General features: G+C 43.5%; 2 protein-coding genes across 3 annotated transcripts; one reads left to right on the top strand and one right to left on the bottom strand.

Annotated features, from left to right (window-relative positions):
- Positions 1 to 2,649: 2,649 nt before the first annotated feature.
- LOC141769537 (aspartate beta-hydroxylase domain-containing protein 2-like) lies at positions 2,650 to 6,737 on the bottom strand. 2 transcript variants are annotated; one of them, XM_074638726.1, is made up of 3 exons: positions 6,372 to 6,737; positions 4,116 to 5,325; positions 2,650 to 2,940 (listed from the first exon to the last, which is right to left on the bottom strand). In XM_074638726.1, the coding sequence occupies exons 2-3, from the start codon at positions 4,978 to 4,980 to the stop codon at positions 2,774 to 2,776; spliced, it is 1,032 nt and encodes a 343-aa protein (XP_074494827.1). In that variant the 5' UTR covers positions 4,981 to 5,325; positions 6,372 to 6,737; the 3' UTR covers positions 2,650 to 2,773. The 2 variants fall into 2 exon arrangements, with proteins under 2 accessions (XP_074494827.1, XP_074494826.1); XM_074638725.1 differs by having other exon boundaries at positions 6,368 to 6,733.
- Positions 6,738 to 10,791: 4,054 nt separating this feature from the next.
- Positions 10,792 to 19,663, top strand: LOC141769558 (glutathione hydrolase 5 proenzyme-like). The gene is made up of 12 exons (XM_074638763.1): positions 10,792 to 11,064; positions 11,739 to 11,866; positions 11,975 to 12,070; positions 13,881 to 14,067; positions 14,175 to 14,335; positions 14,562 to 14,708; positions 14,954 to 15,084; positions 16,105 to 16,289; positions 16,540 to 16,631; positions 18,022 to 18,128; positions 18,311 to 18,421; positions 18,767 to 19,663. Exons 1-12 carry the CDS (start codon positions 10,898 to 10,900, stop codon positions 18,911 to 18,913), a joined length of 1,659 nt encoding a protein of 552 aa, XP_074494864.1. The 5' UTR covers positions 10,792 to 10,897; the 3' UTR covers positions 18,914 to 19,663.
- The last annotated feature ends 457 nt before the right edge of the window (positions 19,664 to 20,120 follow it).

Genomic DNA, 20,120 nt, shown 5'->3' with positions numbered 1-20,120 from the left:
ACAAAGTGGACAGTGCTCTCCGTCATCCAAATGAAACATTCAACATGAAAGGTGTCCGCTCTAGAGTGTACGTTACATTTTCTGAACTATTTCCTGTTCTATCGTGTAATTCCATCAGCCACGTCCCTTTCTTGTTTACTGCTCGAGCTTACAGCGGGAGGTCACCGCGCTTAGTTTCATAATTAGAGTCATTATTATAATTACGGAGACGGACGAAAGACGAAACACCGAAAACAACAACACAAATAATTACAGCAGTAATCAGACATTTTACTGTTACAAACACGTAGAACGCACACTTATAAACATTTATTATATATCTGGGTGATGCTGTTCGTCAATGTTCCTTCTAACAATCATGAGCCATTTGGTCGTCGTTTCACTTTAAAGCTGCAGTAGGCAGATTGGGGCAAATATGATAAAAAAAATAAAAATAAATAAATAATAAAACGGTCACTATATCCTGACAGGAGTGCATGAGACAGGTAATCTGAAAAAAATCATGTGTTTTTCGGTGCTCCTAATGGCATCTGCAAGATTTCCCAGACCGGAGGAAAACAACAAATCAGAGCCGAGCTGGAGCCTGTCATCTCTGAGCAGCTGTCAATCACTCGCAAACTCCGATCAAACGGTCAAACTAGGCAGCGCTGATCAAATATGAATCAATATTATATTACTGTAATGCCTATTTCTTGCCTCAAATGTTTTCAGAAACATCTTGTATTGTACTGTTTAGCTGTAAAATGAGAAAGTTTGTGACCGCATGTTGAGATCAGTTGAGGAAATACCAAGCACCGCCCACCACCCGGAGAAAACTTTCTAATTTTACAGCTAAACAGTACAATACAAGATGATTCTGAAAACATTTTAAGTGAGAAATCTGCCTAGTTTGACTGTTTGATTGGAGTTTGTGAGTGATTGACAGCTGCCTCCATTGAATTTAACAGCCAATAGGAATGCTCTCTCTCTGAAATGACCTGTGATTGGCCAAAGTCTTTGGCCAAAGATTTTTTAAAGCCTGAAAACAGAGCCATGAGGAGGTGCAGAAGTCTAGTTATCTCTCAGAACACTTGAATTACAATATGCTGAAAGGTTATTATGGATTTTTTGCCCAATGATGCCCAAAACATTCTGCCTACTGCTGCTTTAAAGAGGTATGCGGTCAGCTTTGTAAATATCTCTACCTATAAACAATGTACACAGAGTATATGCTATGGAGAAATATAAAAAAAATAGTCCCCTTAAAGTGCTTTTAGTCAGTCTAACTTAATCATTATGTGCTACTGTAGACAGACTAGAACCAATAGATAACAGTCATGTCTGTGTCTCGTAACGAACACACTGAAGTATGCTATCAATAAATGGAACTGACAACATATTTGTAGAGACAAACGGTAGTACTGCTCAGACTCGGTGGCTGTGGCGTCATAAATGCACTGAAACACTGTGGTGATGGATACAATAATTACAAAGAGGTGACTATCAGGCAAAGTACAAAAACAATCAGTGACAGCTACCCATTGTTGAGTCCTACCTGTTGTCTTCTAAGATTGCTTTGTTCACCAAAAGTGCACAGAAAAATAGCCCGTGGAAACACAAGGGGACCATGTTTTGTGTCCCTCATTTACATCGACACAAGGGCTGCGTGGGTATTCACAAGTGGACATTTGGAAAGGGGGGAAAAAAAAAAAACGCAAAAAAGTCTTGACATAGCAGTTTTGCCGGCGTCACGTGACGGGTCGTCGGCTGTATAGTCTGTTGAACTTGTGTCATAGCTTTTGTTGAGAGATTAACAGAGAACACACAATGTGGAGCTAGGCCCTGCCTGCCAGAGATAGTCCCAGTCCTGGTAGAGAACCCAGAGGGACCGTGTGTTTCCAAACTAGCTCGAGTTCTACTTCAGCCGCCGCCGGGATGCTGCTCCTCCATCCAACCAACTGATCGAAATCTCCTTGGGACTGGCTCCTCGGCTGCCACGATCAGAGAGAGAGAGAGAGAGATAGAGTGATAGAGGGAGAGAGAAAGAGAGAGAGAGAGAGAGAGAGAGAGAACACCGGTTCATTAACTCTTCCAGCCCCCCTCCAATGAAACCGCACCTCGTTCCGAAGAGCACCATCCACCAACACAGTAAGTCCGCCGTCGTCACTTCACTTTCGTCTTGCGTGGGTTAACTCAGAGATGGTTGGGAATAGCTTGTGTCAGGACGAGACAATGTGGGGCTCCCTCGTGCCTCGAAAGGGTGACTGGGCTCGTGGTGTGAGGGCGAGAGGGCGAAGGAGGTAACTGAGTGCTGTGGGACGACGTTTCAACTCCAGTTGAAAGAGCGGAAACACCCCATCACCTCTCGCAGTAGTGAAGGGTGAAGTTTTTGGAGAGCTGCTTCTCCCCTAAGCTCCACGGCTCCAGCTCGAATTTGTTCCCCATGTCATCCTCGTCCTCCTCCGCCTCTTCCTCCTCCTCCTCTTCTTCCTCGTAGTGGCTGGGCTCCTCGATGGAAGTCTCCAGGTGGTAGCAGTAGGGCTGACCCTCCGTGTACTCGTAGATGGTCGGCAAGCTGCTCTTCAAGCTACAGCGGCGGCGCAGCGCGACCAGCAGCGGCTGAGGCATGGTGAAAATGTCCACATTGTTGCCCAGGTCGATCCTGGCCTGGAGAACATCTTGGGGTCTTTGAGCATCTCCGTGAGGTCTTTGAGTATAGCCAGGGTGAGGCGGTTGCCGTTGAGAGCCAGGGTACTGAGTTTGGGCAGCGAGGCGAGGAGAGGCAGGAGGATCTTCAGGTTGTCGTCCTGGAGGTCGGTGAAGCTGATGTCCACGGCCACCACGGTGTCTCTGTTGTTTTGGAGGTAGTAGGCGACCTGACGGACATCGCGGGTGGACAGGGTGATGCCCGACAGGTCGACCGAGTCACTGGACAGCTTTTTCTGGAGGGTTGTCTTGAGACTGTTGAAGACAACGAGAAAGAGAGTGGGATTACTCACAGGATTCGTTGACAAGACAACGAATCCTGTGACTGGGGGGGGGGTGACTGGGCCGGCATGGAGCGGAAGGCTGACACAGAGACTCCAGCATGGGGATTTACTCGTGTAAACAGAGGAGCCAAAACATCCGAACGAGCCAGCGGCTTGAGCTTAGAGCTCCGACGGCCAGGAGCACAGAGCTCCTTATAGCACAGGGCCACGGCAGTTTGCTACTTAAAAGATAAACTATGATGCGTTTTAGAAAAAGAAGATCAAACTTGAATAGAAGATACTGGGCCAGTATATTTATCAGACAGGAAAGGAAAGAGATTAATCTTTTGGAAATGCTCTTTTAAGATGACGTTATTATCTCCACCAAGGAAGGCTGCTTTCCAAATATCATACTTTTGCTTTTTGCTTTTAGTACATACTGCAGCTTACAAAGGACGTACTGTTGCAAACATTGCACCTTGACCTTTGACCCTCTTGCTCATATATTGTGGGTCAGAATGGTCAGGAAAGCATGCTGGCTTGCATACTGCAAAATGCGACTGGATGTAGTAGGTACGTCCTGGTATTTTTGGCATATGCATTTGACATAGAGGTCGACTGATAGTGGATTTTTAAAGGCCGATATAATAACGATAGTTTAGAGCAGGAAATAGCCGACTAATTGTCCGATAGCTTCTTTACTTCTGCAGCAGCCCAGTCGGCTACTTTTGCATACACAGTTTTTTATGAATCAGTTTTTTGTAATTCCGAATTTAATAATTCCGAAGAGAATATCCTGAGGTGTGATTTGTGAAGGGATGCACCAATCTGACTTTTTCAGTCCCGATATCGATACCTGGGCTTTGGGTTTCGGACGACACCGAGTACCGATCAGATACTAGTGTTTAATTAATAAACTGTATGCCTCACTGTGTGGAAGTGACTGGGATCATTCTCTTATGTGTCAGGCGACATCAAGCCTGACTTACACATTGTTTTCCTTACTTGGTAAAACAAAATGTGACCAATAAATACATAGATGTATTATTTAATTGTTCTTTATTATTATTCTTTTTTTAGTCATCTGCTGTTGTGTTAAGTTGAATGCACACCGAGCCCCAGACATCACATGGTTGAATCGGCTCACTAAACGGTTCTCTCTCTTACCCAGGTGGCAGCGCAGCCGGACGTTTGTTGGACCGTAATGCTCCGTGATCAGAGCTCCAGGCGTCAGCACGGAGAAGCAGGCGTTTCCGAACACGTTGTTGGCGATGAAGGTGCGCAGCTGGCCCAGAACCCTCCAGGCCCGCGGGCACCTCCTGACGTTAAGAACCAGAGGGGTGCCTTGGTTGACCAGGTAGTAGGTCCACCACTGGCCGCGGGGAGTGTTGTTGGATTTCCACCCCGGCGGCAGCGAGGAGCCGCTGCGGGCCGGAGGCTGGTGGTAGATGCTCTCGAACTCGGCCAGAAGGGCGGGGAAGCTCTGCTCCAGCAGCTCCACGTCGTGTCTCTGCACTTCTCTGGAGAAGAACGGAGCCGACGGCAGGTCTGGGAGGAAGAAGACCTCTGGCCGCTGGATGGTCGGTCGACTGTTGAGGTATCGGCCTTGATCGCGGACTCCTTTGTGCACCCTGCCCATACCTGACCAGGTGTAGCGCTTGGCGTAATCCTGCAGGCTGTGATAGAGCCTCTGGTTCAGACTCTCCCCGGCGCTGGTGCATCGGAAGCACTCCGACGACTGGCAGAAAGCGAAGCCGTTCTGCTCTTCCAGCATCGACCCGTGCTTCCCTTTGCCCCTGCCGCGGCAGTCTGAACTCATGAAGCCCCCCACCACCCCTCCGATTCGGCTTGGCCCGGCCAGATACCTCCCGCGCAGCGGGCTGGAGCCATGCTCCCGGCCCACCCTGTAACAATACCACATAAACAGCAGCAGCACACACATGGCTATGGCGAAAGCACAGATCTCACACTCCCTTATAGACTGCATCCCTCCAGCCACCATCTCCCTCACGTTCTCTAGTGACCACTCCATCTCGGCTCCTTTCTTCTGGATTGCTGAATCTGACGCGGGGGGTGAGGTGGAAAGAAAAGTGCCGTTGAAAGATCAGTTAACACGTCTTTTCTTGATGGCTTTAAACCACACACAGGGCGTTAGGGAGTCTAGTGTCAAGCAGCTCTTATCGCCCCCCCTATGGTAAACAGTCTGCTGATTTGATCTGACACACTCGCTCCTCAGTGCTAACATTTCAGCACTCTGCAGCGAGGGAAGGTTTCTCCTTGCATGATGTCTGGCTGTGCGGTATTCGTGTTGCCTCCCTCTCTCGTCTCTCTTTCAGACAAACGCAGACAGACACCGCGCCTTAGGGTGATCCGTTCCCTGCAAAACAAAGACAGAAGGAAGAGAAAGAGGGGTGAGGAGGATACTGTGATACTGACATTTAGGAGGGATGCTGCGTGCGATTGACTTTACTGTTAATGTGTCGGCATGCAGAATGAGTTAAACTGATGGCACACAATTTGCTTTTTGCGTCTGCGAAACACATCTTCCATCTCAAGAGTTTGAGAAAATTCCCATCCTGTATGCACCACAAAGTCTACACCTGCTGAAACTCCCACACACAGACTGCACCCCCGTAAACACACACTTTGAACACAATCTGGTATCCACACACTCCTCCCGTACTGCACTGTATAAAACCATGAGTCATGGGCACATTGCTTGCATTTAACACAAATCTCTCCCATTTTTTTATATGTTTTTTGCGCACCAGACCAAAAACAGTGAATTATGTAAACTTAAGCTATGTGTTGATGCCCACCCACATGTATATAATTGGCATTCATGGGTTTGCTCAGCAGGAGCTGCATAAATGGATCCTCAGGGTGGAGGGAGGGAGGGAGGGGGCGAGCTGTACGCTGCTTTAGTAAAAAAAAAGAAAAGAAAAAAGACTGGATTACATGATTATATAATGATAATGGACCAGCAGCCAAAAACGCGCAGAGTGCAATGCGTCAACTGTGATCTGAACTCCACGATGCTCCCTCCTCGCCAAAAATGGTCGGGTAATCCTGCTCCAATAGATCCTCTCCTGCATCCTGCATCCTGTCTGACAGCATCAAGACGCCCACACATCTCTCCCACCCAACCCCACTGCTTTTAAGGCAGACTGGCCATCAAACCCAACCATGAAGCCATCTAAAACACACACACACCCTGCCTTATTCCCAACACTGGTTCCATGTAATCTCCCCATCACAAGCTCTGCTGCCACCAAGATGCCATGCAAACTGATGACCAAGGTATTGATGAGCAATGAGCAATGGAAAAAAAACAAAAAACACAAGCAAGATCGCAGTAGCTTCCTTGTCTACGTGGATGTTTATTTGCGTGCACAGGTTTTTTTTTGTTGCATCCATACCTACTCAACATTCATGGCTGTGTGTTGCCAATGGAGAGGATGAGAGGCGCACAGGTGTTTCTCCGGCTGAAGCTGCGCACCACTGCAGTGCACAAGGTAGACGGATATCACTCGGCAACATTATAGGAAATATCTCCAGGATGCACAAAAGAAGAGTCCTTAATAGGAGTCGACACCCATCTTGTAGCAGAAGAGGAGGAAGATGATGAAGCTGTCTGTTGTCTGTCCAACCGACGGTTCGACTCCCCCTCTGTCTGTCTCTCTGTCTGTCTGTCTGTCTGTGATGGACAGCAGCGTCTTCCGACAATATTGTTGTAAATACTGAAGCTCCGTCAAGGGAAGCCACCCAGAAGTCAAGCAACCAGAGGAATACACAACAGTATTTCTGGTACGGATTTTCAAAATAAATGTCTCAGTGAAATCTGTCCAAAACAAAGCACTGGAGTTCCAAAACTCCTCCCATCTCTCTCTATGCGAGGCAATGGTGCAACAGTTTATGGCTAAAAGTCAAAACACTGTAACACAAGCAGCTATTTCAACAGCAATTAAGAACAATTCATTTTTTTATTTTTTGTTATTATTATTATTATTATTATTTTCTTCCTCTTTTTTTGGCGACAGTTTTGTAGCCAAAGTAGCAATATGGCAGGGACGGACTGGTAACCAGACCAACCTCTAAGAAACCATGGGGTGATGTAAAGAAACAACAACTGGCAAGGCCATTTTCAAAGGGGTCCCTTGACCTCTGACCGTTGTTGAATCAGAAATGGAGGAAAACAATATTGTAGCCGTTTGTGGGTACCCACGAGTCTCCCCTTTACAGACATGCCCACCTTATGATAATCACATGCAGTTTGGGGCAAGTCATAGTCAAGTCAGCACACTGACACACTGACAGCTGTTGTTGCCTGTTGGGCTTGAGTTTGCCATGATTTGAGCACATTGTTTATGCTAAATGCAGTACCTGTGAGGGTTTCTGGACAATATTTGTCATTATTTTGTGTTGTTAATTGATTTCCAGTAATAAATATATACGTATATTTGCATACAGCAAGCATATTTAACCACTCCCATGTTGATAAGAGTATTAAATACTTGAAAAATCTCCCTTTAAGGTACATTTTGAAGAGATAAAAATGGGCGATTAATTTGCAAATAAGATAACCTTTAAAACAATATTTTTCTCCAATAGCAGCATTTTTCACTATTTTCTAACAATTTGTAGACGAAACGATTTTCAATTGAAAAAGGAAATTGATTAATTGAGGAAATAACTAGCAGATTAATTGACTATGAAAATATTTTTTTTTATCATCATATCATGTTTTACTTTGAAGGGGAAATCGCCTTATATCCGGTATTACTCTGGTAATCTCTATATGACTTGACTCAATTGAAAGCCTCCCTCTTCCGTATGCCTCATGGCTCGCCCATCGACTGCTGTTTGATATAACTGCAGACAGCATTTCCCAAGATGCATTGCGACTTGCCTGGGTCGTTCACAGCAGTCATAGAGAAGTAGTTTGATGGTGATAGTTTATGACACTATAATATGGCAACATGGTTAACAACTTTTCCTAGAAGGGCCCAACTGCAGGCCCCAATCTTGGAGATCCTACACTCACACACATTGGTTTCATACCAGGGGCCCCAAACTCTGTTGCACTGTATATAAGAAATAGGAAATTTAATCCTGGAGCGAGAATACTCGTAGAACAAATACAGCAGCATAACATTGATTACAAGATATCCGTTGTAGTTATAATCTGTTGCAGTTTCCTGTTGATTACCAGTCTGACATGCCATGGCTTGTTTGTGCGGATATGACTTTTCCTAAATAACAAAAGTTAACAGTCGCCTACATATTTCCGCTTGTCATAAGATTAGGATTTATTGCCGCAGGGTTCCTGTTTGAAAAGCTTGTTTCACTGAGTTATCTGGAGCTTTGCTGATTAAAACACAAGAATCCTCTCAAATCTGGAACATGGAAATATGTAAAAACACCGTTTTTCCTCAGCCAGGTTACCCCAATAATTTAGTACATTTCTGGAACACACATTTAAAAACATTTCTAAACTTTTTTGTTTGCATTTCTCAGTGAACTCAAAGACCTTTTGTGATTGCTAAACACTGACTGTGAAGGTGGGGACATTTTTTGTTTTCATTTGGATCATTGTGCCTATGTGTATACTGTTATAGGTCCATCACCTTGCTGTGTGAGTGCCATAGGGGTATGTCCAGAGTTTTGAGGTGAAACCAGGGGCGTAGCACAACATTCTGTACCCTGTGCAAAGGCATTCTCTATGGGCCCCTCCCTGCATCCACAGATATCCATCTTTGTGGCCCCTCCGCACATGAGGGGCCCTGTGTTCTCAGTCCCGTTAGATTTGTGAACGAATCATTCTTTTTGATGCCATCCGGTTTGCTTAGAACACTGCATAGCTATATCTAAGGAATTCAAAGCATGTAGGCTACTGTGTTATCAGCACTGCTTTATCTATTAGCATGCACACACATAAAGAGACGGGGTGCTGTGAAGCCCCCGGTAGGAGCCGCGAGCCACCTTCACCCCGGGCCTTTCCAAGCCGGCCCTGAGACGCTCCCACGAGAGGATCCTCCCACACCAAGCGGTCGTCACTGACCCGCTGAGATTCAAGTGTAAAAATATTTTCGGTTCATTATGAAACTGTGGTAGGCCAACCTAGACTGTCTGTAATTAATGGGAAACACTTAACTTGACAACGACACCCGCAAACATTCAACCAGAGTGAATAACACGAGTGACAAGAGGACAGCACTGTTAGTGAGAGAGAGGATATTTTTGTATTTTTTGAGGTCTTCATATCATTCTGTAGCTTCCAAGTGGTTTTCCCTATTTATTCAAATCCGAACATTCAAATTTTGGTCGAAGTACGTATGTTTTAGCGTCAAAATGCTATTTTCCCAAGCCCTAAAAACCCTTTTCCAGCACATGACCTGACGTAGGTTTCTATTTGATGACGCTGCTACATATAGACTAAAGTATATATTAAGCATTGGTTATATTTTCCGCAAGGACGGCCGCACGGACATGAGCTGACGTGGAATCGTGACGAGGAAACTTTTTGGATCTTTTATACTCCGTGCAGGTTTCTCCTCGCGGCAAACCGACATACTACCTCCGCGTAGTTAGAAAAATTTGGATGTGCACGGACAGGCGAAGACCTGCCACAGGGAACCCCCCAGGAAAGGGCCGTTTCTGATGGTGTGACGTCAAATCCCGCTAGTAACTTAGATGGCGGTCAGCATGCTCCCAGTTTGAAGAAGTAGACAGGAGTACCAGCACGGAAGCTAAGCAATGTACTGCTGTGGACGCCATGTTAGTGCGATCCGAAAGTCACGCAATAACACAAAACAAACTAACCGATCGATGAAGCGGTAGACCAGCATCTCCTGTGTTCTGCGAGATAAAAATAACTGTTTTCATGAATGTAGTCTGGTGGCTTTGAAGACAGCGATATAACGGCTTCAGTTCCCCATCGGAGAGGGCTGTCTGACAGCAACATAAAGCGGTGAAAATATTCAAAATATAGCGCACACTTAAAGGGACTGTTTGTAACTTTTTACACGTATAATTCTACCGGGTCGGGATCCCATGCGCTCGCGTGTGACCGGAGTCTCTGCTCCTCTGCCTGCTTGCCTTCACTCACACACCGCGTGCATTCTCGCTGTCTCGCTCCACATCTACACGTGCATGCACGCTCACTACACACTGCAGAAGAGTTAGTTTAGCTCTGAGGATATCTACTGAATGTACAGTGGACGTTTGTGCAGAAATAAATGCTGCAGCTCCTCCAGACCAACAGAGGTTTCCCGTGTCTTGTGAACTGACAGGGCTCCGCAGCGAGAAACGTTATCGTCTCCGAACGGGTGCCGGCGAGAGACACCGGCGGATACGATAACGTTTCTCTTCCTGCTTCAGCCTCTGGGGCTGAAGCAGGAAAAGCCAACACTAGGATCAGCAGTGATTCATGGAGAGACCTTCGTCTGGTCAGCTAACATTACTGCCAAGCAGGTGAAATATAAAGTGATATTGTGGTTTTAGCTGACGTATGTCGCCTCACTGTTTTGAGCGATGCTCGTTCATGTTTATTTAGAGCGAGCAAGCGCGAGCAACAGGACGCTGACTTTCGTTGACTTAATGGCCACAGGTGTCGCTGTTAACAAGCATTTCTGAAAGTTACAAACAGTCCCTTTAAACTGATATTGTATTTTTTTTAGGTGGTTCAGACAGTCTGAGAGGCGTTTCCATTTAAAAAAAAAAAAAAAAAACTCAGATGAACCCTCCATTTAAAACAACCAGTTTCCTCCTCATCATTCCTCCCCTCCTGCAGGGTGGAGCCAGGCTGAGCCGAGCACGCCCCTTCTCATGAACCAACTGGGCTCCCATTCATCAAGTCAGTCAGAGAAGTTGTAATATCTCAGAGGAGAGTTAAATGTCATGATGCAACTTGAATGATCCCCGCGGGAGTTATTGGCTAATATCAAACCATGGCGAGGTCAAAGGCAAAAGTGTACATTTGTTGCGCACTGATACTGCTCTGCGTGGTCGCTGTGATTGTGTGTATTGCTGTGTTTGTGAAGCAAAAGTGCCCAGATGGCACTTTCTCCAGCGCTGCTGTGGCCGCAGACTCTGGGAGATGTTCGAGGATTGGACGGTGAGTGGCATGTTTTACACTTCTGTTTACGGCTGCAACAAAGGTTTCCATTTGGAGAGCTGCAGGGTTCCTATTACGCACAAAAACACACAGTCTATTTGTATGGCTTTAGCACGGCAAGGCAGCTTTACATAAACATTCAAGAACATTGCGAAAAAGTGCAAAAGAACATTAAGACATAATTAAAACAGTTATAAAAACATTAAAAATTAGAAAATAAAAACAAGCTAAAAATAAAAGCTATAGGATAGAAGCTAAAATAGAATATAACACACAAGAGTAAAAGCTCTAGTGCAGTATAAGATCATTATCTGGTTTAATAAAGGCAGCAGCAAACAGGAAAGTTTTAAGCTTTGTTTTAAAAGAAGTTGTAGTTGGTCCTGCAGTTTTCTGGGAGCTTGTTCCAAATATTTGCTTCATAAAAACTGAACTGATCTACTAACTACTCTATTCCTACTATAATAGTAAAGGTGCCAACTTAAATTCTAACAAATATGCCTCATTGAATCAGATATAAGTCTAAAAAACATATAATAAACAAGGATGCTCAATGTGTTTCATAACACCATAAAATGCAAAACAAACTCGCCACTCCCTAACATGGCTGGTCCATGACGATAAGCATAACGAAAGTAGACTGGCATGTATGGTGACGACTTTGCCAACTCTTTCAGGGACATGCTTCTAAAAGGAGGCTCAGCAGTAGATGGCGCCATCGCTGCTCTGCTGTGCACCTCCATCGTCAACCCACAGAGCATGGGCCTCGGAGGGGGGTCCATATTCACAGTGATGGACAGCTCTGGTAACAGACACATTCATCCAGCATCCTCTAATTGGCTACGGCAGAACTAACTGAGTGTTTCTGTGTGGTGGGTACAAAGTTAATCGATAATATCTCCTCTTTTCAAAGGCAAAGTGAAAATCATCAACTCCAGAGAGACTGTGCCGAGGAAGTTTAAACCTGACCTGATAGAGTCATGTCCCAAGACCTTCCAGTTGATTTCAGGTACTGCTCTGGCAGCATATCACATCATCTAAGACCTGCATTGTTGTTTATTTTCCTGATTCTTACGTGAAGTATTTCTTGTTTTTCTCGCTCTGACCTTTTTTTCATCAGGTAGGATATGCTCCTACATTATCATAAGATAGATAGATAAGATAGACAGCTTTATTGATCCCCGTGGGGAAATTCGATTGCCACCAAGTCAGACAACAACAAACAAACAACAAAAACACAGTATTCACAATACACCAATACATAAATAACATCATAAGTAGCCCTTTGAGACATAATCAACTGAGAGGTACCATGGATCTAGGCCATATCTAAGAATGTTCATTAAAAAATCTGACCGCTGTTGGAACAAAAGACCTCCTGAATCGTTCAGTAGAACACTGAGGCATCACTAATCGCTCACTGAATGAGCTTCTGAGTCCGTTAAAAACACCATGTAATGGATAACCTTCAAATGCAGAACTGTTTTAAGTTTGGCCCTCCCATGCTGGAGGAAGCAGCCTAAATATTCTGCTCCTTTTGAGGAATACACAGTATGGTTCACACCTGAAGAACTATATATTTTTTTACCATATAAGGGCTCAAATATGAAAGATTTATGTCAGGTCTGGGACTGAAGATACCGTCAGTCCTTTCTTGGACATGCCAATGTCTTTGTTTCTTCTTTGCCTTGCTTGCTTCCCATGCAGTAGAGTCTAATTGTATACATACTGGGGGCCCGACAGTCCTGACATACTGTAGGAACTGGCTACAAACTGAGCTCTTAGCCAAGACCACACACAGTGGAACAGGAGTCCTAAACTATTAATCATGTTGCGACATGCACTCCTGAGCCTATTTAAGTAGACAGGAGAGAACTAGGCCTATCTGTAAAGGATGTAATGAGGGCATTATTACACAGGAAAACACTTTGCTTATTGTATAATATCACTCAAATGAACTAAATATAAACAGTTGAGACCCCCCAAAAGCCTCAACAGCAAAAATCTTTAAAAAATGATTGTCACTTGCTATTGTCACTAAAAATGTCTTAAAGCTTACTGTGTTCAGCAGTATTCATTATTCAAACTGCAAAACATTTATTCACAAATATGAATACAGAAAAAATATTGCTGTGGCGTTTCCTCTTCCTCTTGCTGTTGAATACCTGTTTGTTTTTGGTAAGCCCTTCCTCCATGGGTAGAGCTGTTGCAAATGATCCGTAATGCAAATGTTGTGTAGTTTAGAAAAACCTAATTTTAAAGGGACATTTTGTAGGATTTGGTGCCATCTAGCTGTGTAATTATGACAGGAGCAGAAGCAGAAATCAGGCGCTGTAGACAACATGACCAAACTGTAGTGCCTTCACTTTCACGTCTGAAACATAGTTCTTATTATTATTATAGAAGTTGTAGTTTTGTTGCCTAAACCTAAAGAAGCCTTTTTGTTTGTGTTCAAAACGTGACATTTTTTCATTCAGTTTTACGACATGTTAGAATGTGTTGCTTTTCAGGTTTGATTTCATTTTTACAACTTAGTAGGTGTAGTAGGCCCCTAATGACCCACATCTATGGTGCTTATAGCAACAGATAACACTTATTTAATAGCCTAAGTTACTAGTAACTTATGCTGTCAGATATATGTATAGTAAAAAGTAGAATATTTCCAGTTGAAATGTAGTGGAGAATAAAGTGGTATATAATGGAAATAGTAAATCAGTTGTACATTAGTAGATTACAAGTACCTCAAAATTGTACTTAAGTACAGAACTTGAGTAAATGCACATACCGGTAGTTACTTACCTATCTATCCATCCATCCAGGTAGCCAATGGATTGGGGTCCCAGGGGAAATTCGGGGTTATGAACAGGCACACAAGCTTTATGGGAAGTTGCCGTGGGCCACCCTCTTCCATCCAACCATCCAACTGGCCAGAGAAGGGTTTCCTATTCCTCAGATCCAAAGTCGGTACATCCCGTACATTGATACGAACCAGACCCAGCCTCTACGGTACGAAAGCAACCCCTACAACGACTCCAAAATATGATGAGCACAAAATGAACATTTCACATTTCTACATTTAAGTGATACTTTCTTTCTTTGTATTTGTCCTTTAGAAAGTTGTATACCGATAAGAATGGGAACCTGCTGAAGGCTGGCGATATTGTGAAGTTTGAGAAATTGGCCGACACCTTGGAGATGATCGCAAACCACGGGGCAGATTCTTTTTACACTGGAAAAATAGCAGAGGATTTAATCCGTGACATACAGGAGGCAGGTATTGTCAGACGGGTTTCATCATGCTCTCTTTCCTTCAACCATTTTCTATCTCTGCCTGGCACAATGATCTAATTACAAATGAACAAATCAATTGGGTCTGTAAAGCACTGCAGCGATCACTCACAGAGCTCTAGTGTGAGCTGCCGGGATCCATTAAAAGTCTTGATTATGTGGAGCTGAGATGCGTTTTGTTCAGTTCCATTTGTTTCCATGTTTTTCCTCAGGGGGAACACTCACGGTGCAGGACTTGGCATCGTATAGAGCCACAGTGACGGATGCGTGGGCTGTTCCTTTTGGAGAGTATCAGATGTACATACCCCCTCCCCCTGCAGGAGGCATCATCCTCAGCTTCATCCTTAACGTCATGAAAGGTTCCTGAATGCTCATCCACACTGTCAAATCACATAACAAAGTGTGTTAGCGGTGTTTATGTGTTGAGCAGAGAAATGCCAAATTAATACTTTCATTGGTTGTTGTGTGTAGGTTGTTTACCTAAATGAGGAGACCGAATGATGGCGTGAATGTCAGTGTTTGATGCTATCGAAGCATCTAGATACTGCACATGTTTAGAAGTGGAATACACGGAGGGAAACTAAACAATTGCTTCTATTTACAGGATACGACTTGAATTCAGCGTCTCTGATAGGTGAAAAAAAGACACTGGCTTATCATCGCCTTGTTGAAGCTTTTAAGTTTGCCAATGGATTAAAGAAACACATCCGTGATCCAGTATTCAGCTCAGAAGAAGTAAGTTATTTTTAAGTAGTCTAGTCATGGCTTATAGCCAGTGATGGAAAAATTATTTAGATAATTTACTTACGTAAAAGCAGACATGCCACAGTTTAGTAAAAGTTAAGTAAATGTTACTTAAAGGTACAGTGTGTAGGATTTGGCAACATCTAGTGGTGTGGTTGCAGATTGCAACCAACTGAGAGAAAGGAGAAGGGTGTAACATTTTGGGGGATCTATGAGCAGAAATGTAATATAATATTAATAGCTATGTTTTCATTAGTGTATAATCACCCGAAACTAAGAATCGTGTTTTCGTTAGCTTAGAATGAGCCCTTCATATCTACACAGGGAGCTGGTCCTCTTCACGGAGTCTGCCATGTTTGAACAGTAGCCCAGAACGGACAAACCAAACAATGGCTATAGAGAGAGACTTTCGCGTTTTTACGTTACCCGAAGGCCACCGTAGTTCTCCAACACAATTGTGAAACTGCGCTAACGTAAGCCGCAGAGTGCAAAACCGCGGTACCGCGAGCTGCCGTCTGACTTCCGTTGATTCTAAAGTAGTGTTATTATGGTAAGAATGGTCGCTGAGCGAGGTGAACGGCTTTACTACGGTTTTGCACTCGGCGGCTCACATAACTGCAGTCTTGGAAAGGGAGGAGTGAGCGGAAGGGTTGGTTGCAATCTGCAACCACACCACTAGATGTCGCCAAATCCTACACACTGTACCCTTAAACGTGTGCATCAGGTTAACCTAAATTCTAAATGTATATAATCAATCATAAATCTTCAGTGCCACTATTTACATCCAATATGTCTTTGTTTTTTAAATTTGCCTTTATTCTGATTCAATGTTTGAAATAAACTAGAGAGTTTGAGAGGCAGATAATTATCGTTCAAATTTAGTTCTGATTTCAGTTTTTTCTTGTTCCCTCTGCAAAGCAGCGAGAAGCCTGAAATACAGTCATAACTTTACCTTTGAAATTCATGTTCTTTGCTATGCGTGTGTTTTTAATTGCTCTGTACTTTTCCCAGATGGCCAAGAAATTCACAGAGGAAAGCTTTGCCAAGCACATACGGAGCTTGATCAGCAGCAACATGACTCACGATCCCCAGTATTACAACATCACCCCGTATCTGGACAGCATGGGCACCACGCACGTGTCTGTGCTGACTGAGGATGGATCCGCTGTGTCTGTCACCAGCTCCATCAACCACATGTCAGTATCTGAAGGGGTTTTGCTTTACAGCGAGAAATCAGCCATCAAGTATTACTGTTGGTTTGAAAGTAGAGGATTAAGATTCAAGAGATTAAGGAACGAGTGTTTTTGTAAAAGGAATTTGAAAAGAAATCTCTCTTTTCATAAGTCTCCAGTCGCCAAGTGTTGGAGAAAGCTCAGGTTTGACAAGTGCATCTGTACAAGTGTTATAATGTCAAGATCCAGTTCATTTCTTGTATTTTCTTCACAGATTTGGCTCCAAGGTCTTCTCCCCGAGCACTGGAGTCATCCTCAACAACCAGCTGTCAGACTTCTGTGGAAGAGAAGATGAGATCTTTCCGGGTAATTAAATCATGACACATTTTCCATTTTCCTTCAACCGAAAGAACAATACAAGTAATTCAGGTTTATTTATTTTTTCGGAATCAAGTAACTTACTGTCACATAATAGCACACAATACATGTACACGCCCTTATTCCTAGTTCTCTTGCAAAGAAGTTGCCCACTTGCACAGGGTTAACTACCTTGCTTAGAGATACTTAATAGTATTTACTAGGGCTGTCAATCAAATAAATCGATTAATCGCAAATTATTTGCAAATTTTTTATCTATTCAAAATGTACCTTAAAGGGAGATTTGTCAAGTATTTAATACTCTGGTCGTTTGTTGGCATTAGCGGATTCCATTTCTAACCGAATGTTAGCTATGGTTGCCCGCTGGAGCTGAAAATAAGCCACTTGCGAGCACTAATGACGTCACATCCGTTGGATTTTCCCGGAAAAAAACGGGCCTGGGCTCTTTACATTAAAATCGGTCTACAAGCTGATAGAGGAAACCCAGAAAGTCACTGAAGGTCTAATTTTTTAGGTTAGGTTACAACCTCTTCACACATTGGCAATAAAAAACGATTAAAACATGTGTATACGTGTAAAAAGTTACATATGTATATATCGGATCGAAACCAAATTTGGTGGTATTGCCCACCCCTAGTCTCTAAGTTGACAGCACTGACAGTCCATCTGTTCAGGCCTCCCTGCAAAGCCACTCCCCCAAAATTATCATTATGAACGCAAACAACGAACATGGTGATTGTTATTCAAGCTATGTGGAAGACTCCGGTGACACGCAATGAATGCACGGGCAGAGTGCACGCCGGTAGACGGGTAGGTAGGATAGACATTCAGGCCGAATTAAATAATTGAACGGGCTAATTACAGCGCTACGACAGCCACAGGTTATATGACAAAAAATGAGATTTGAACAACACAACCAATCCTACCTTGGCTTCAAGCTTACCAACCTCTTTTTAGCCATGCTAATGGCACTGCTAAAAATGGCAGTGTTAGTCCGTTGGTCAGTCAGTCCTCGGACTTTGTTCCAGACTAATACATCTCAACAACTGATGGAAGGATTGCTATGAAATATACAAATGGTGCTAATGACTTTGGTGATCCCACACCTTTTCCTCCAGTGCGCTGTAGACTCTAGTCTCGTGATATGAACCCTAGTAACGTAGATCCTTTGTTTATCGAGTTCCTCTTCTGTCTGATGTCAGCTGCTGAACAAAGGTGAAGGGTTGAATAAATGCCCTTATGCACGCCTGTGATTCACATCATTCAAAGACACTCCACTGATTGCATTCATAACAATTTCCTTCTGGTTCTACTCACATTGTTGAGTCTGAATTGAAGCCGTCAATCCTGTCAGTCAAGGCTTTTGTTGTGTTGTCAGGGGAGCAGCCTCCATCCTCCATGGCCCCCACTGTGCTGAAGTCTCGGTCGAAGATGCTGGTGATTGGATCAACTGGTGGGAGCATGATCACGTCTGGGATGGCCTCGGTGCGTGTCTGGGGCAATCACACTAAGTGCCATTAAGATGAATTGCTGCGGGCTAATGCCCCGCACCGTTTGCATAGCAAGCTCTCTCTTAACGAGTGTCTTCACCGTATCCATAATCCATTCTGCACTCGTCACTTTCCCATTTGCCAGATTGCAACGTATTGTTGTGTTTTCTCTTCCAGGCGCTCATGAACCACCTTTGGTTTGGAAAGAGCCTTGAGGAGGCGATCGCTGCACCGGTTGTTTATGTCGACTCTCAAAGTTTAGTGAAGTTTGAGCCCAACTTTGATGAGGTAATCCATTAAATGCATTGATTTCAGAGGTCATTAAGTGGGTGTTATCAGTGGTTATAAGCCTCATAAGTTCCTCAAACAGTTCTTAGTTCCGGGGGAACTTCCTGCGATGGAAACCAGGGCTTAAACGGTTTTGATCCCTAAACCTAAACAAGCTGTTTTGCTTTTAAGTTTTGCTTTCACTTTTACAACGTAGTAGCTACTGACCGACATCTATGAGGCTTGTAACGACTTATAACGCACATTTAATGAGCTGATAACAGTCGAATCGGGTGTTAATTTGCTAAAATAAGACATCACGTTTGCTCCAACCGAGTCTCCTCTCCTCTCCTCTTTGCCCTTCAGAAAGTAATCGAGGATCTGAAGGCTCGGGGACACAGTCATGGCACTGCCAAACGTTTCTACAACGTGGTCAACGCTGTTGAGAAGGTGGACGGCTGCATCTGTGCCGTGTCCGATGCCAGGAAACTGGGTGAAGCAGCCGGTTACTGAGACCAACAGCCATGTGACATTGGTTACGCAGGAGGGCCTGAAGGTTGCAGACACCTCCTGCAGCCACAAAAGCTGAATCACTGAACAAGTCACAGAATAACAGGCCTCTTCTGCTGAACACTCACAGTTATGGAGCAGATAAACACGTGGCCTCTGAACCGAAATGACTGTCGCGGTGACATAATGGATTCTACTGTGGACAAAGAAACAACTGTGACTTTATCTGACCTCTGTTTGTACACATCTTTAGCATTACCACTCATGTCATTTTTTGCATCTTTATAACGTAAAAAATGTCTATTCATTTTATTTTTCACATCATACAAGTGACTTGATATTACAATCATGTGAATATCTGAGACATGAAATACATAGCAGGCTATTTTAGACGGTCTCATGAGGTAATAACTTGTTCATATTCACACTATTAGTACTGGAGTTATTATGACATATTTACTATATGAGCTGTTGTAGCACTGGTTTTTGAATATACTGTGAATGAAATACAGATATTACGTATAATATTCAAATAAAATCATTTTTTTTACATGTTTCATATGCTATAATGAGTACTATGTCAAAATATCCTAAAAGCTACTTTTCAGGATGCAAATTTCCTGCAGGAAATGTGTGAACTGATCATACTTTGAAGAGCGATATTCACAAGTTGACAAAGATTTTGATATATTACATTTTATAGAAACTAGGGATGTCAATCAATTAAAATATTTAATTGCGACTAATCACAAATTAATCGCACATTTTCTATCTGTTCAAAATGTACCTCAAACTGAGATTTGTCAAGTATTTAATACTCTTATCAACATGGGAGTGTGCCAATATGCTGCTTTATGCAAATGTATGTATATATTTATTATTGGAAATCAATTAACAACACAAATATTGTCCAGAAACCCTCACAGGTACTGCATTTAGCATAAACAATATGCTCAAATCATAACATGGCAAACTCAAGCCCAATAGATAACAACAGCTGTCAGTGTGTCAGTGTGCTGACTTGACTATGACTTGGGGAGACTCGTGGGTACCCATAGAACCCATTTTCATTCACATATCTTGAGGTCAGAGGCCAAGGGACCCCTTTGAAAATGGCCATGACAGTTTTTCCTTGTCAAAATTTAGCGCAAGTTTGTAGCGTTATTTAACCTCCTTCGCGACAAGTTAGTATGACATGGTTTTTGACAGC

Source organism: Sebastes fasciatus, chromosome 6 (genome assembly GCF_043250625.1).
Source record: "Sebastes fasciatus isolate fSebFas1 chromosome 6, fSebFas1.pri, whole genome shotgun sequence".
In the NCBI taxonomy this organism is placed as follows: domain Eukaryota; kingdom Metazoa; phylum Chordata; class Actinopteri; order Perciformes; family Sebastidae; genus Sebastes; species Sebastes fasciatus.
Note: the sequence above shows the minus strand (reverse complement) of the source record. Positions and strands in the feature narration are given on the sequence as shown.

Excerpts from the sequence above, each read along its gene's own strand:
- LOC141769537 (XM_074638726.1), bottom strand. The coding sequence starts at position 4,980 with ATGGAGTGGTCACTAGAGAACGTGAGGGAGATGGTGGCTGGAGGGATG. Across the intron at positions 2,941-4,115 it reads CCGGCTGCGCTGCCACCTGG|TCTCAAGACAACCCTCCAGA; the intron begins GTAAGAGAGAGA and ends TGTCTTCAACAG.
- LOC141769558 (XM_074638763.1), top strand. The coding sequence starts at position 10,898 with ATGGCGAGGTCAAAGGCAAAAGTGTACATTTGTTGCGCACTGATACTG. Across the intron at positions 11,867-11,974 it reads CACAGTGATGGACAGCTCTG|GCAAAGTGAAAATCATCAAC; the intron begins GTAACAGACACA and ends CTCTTTTCAAAG. Across the intron at positions 12,071-13,880 it reads GACCTTCCAGTTGATTTCAG|GTAGCCAATGGATTGGGGTC; the intron begins GTACTGCTCTGG and ends CCATCCATCCAG.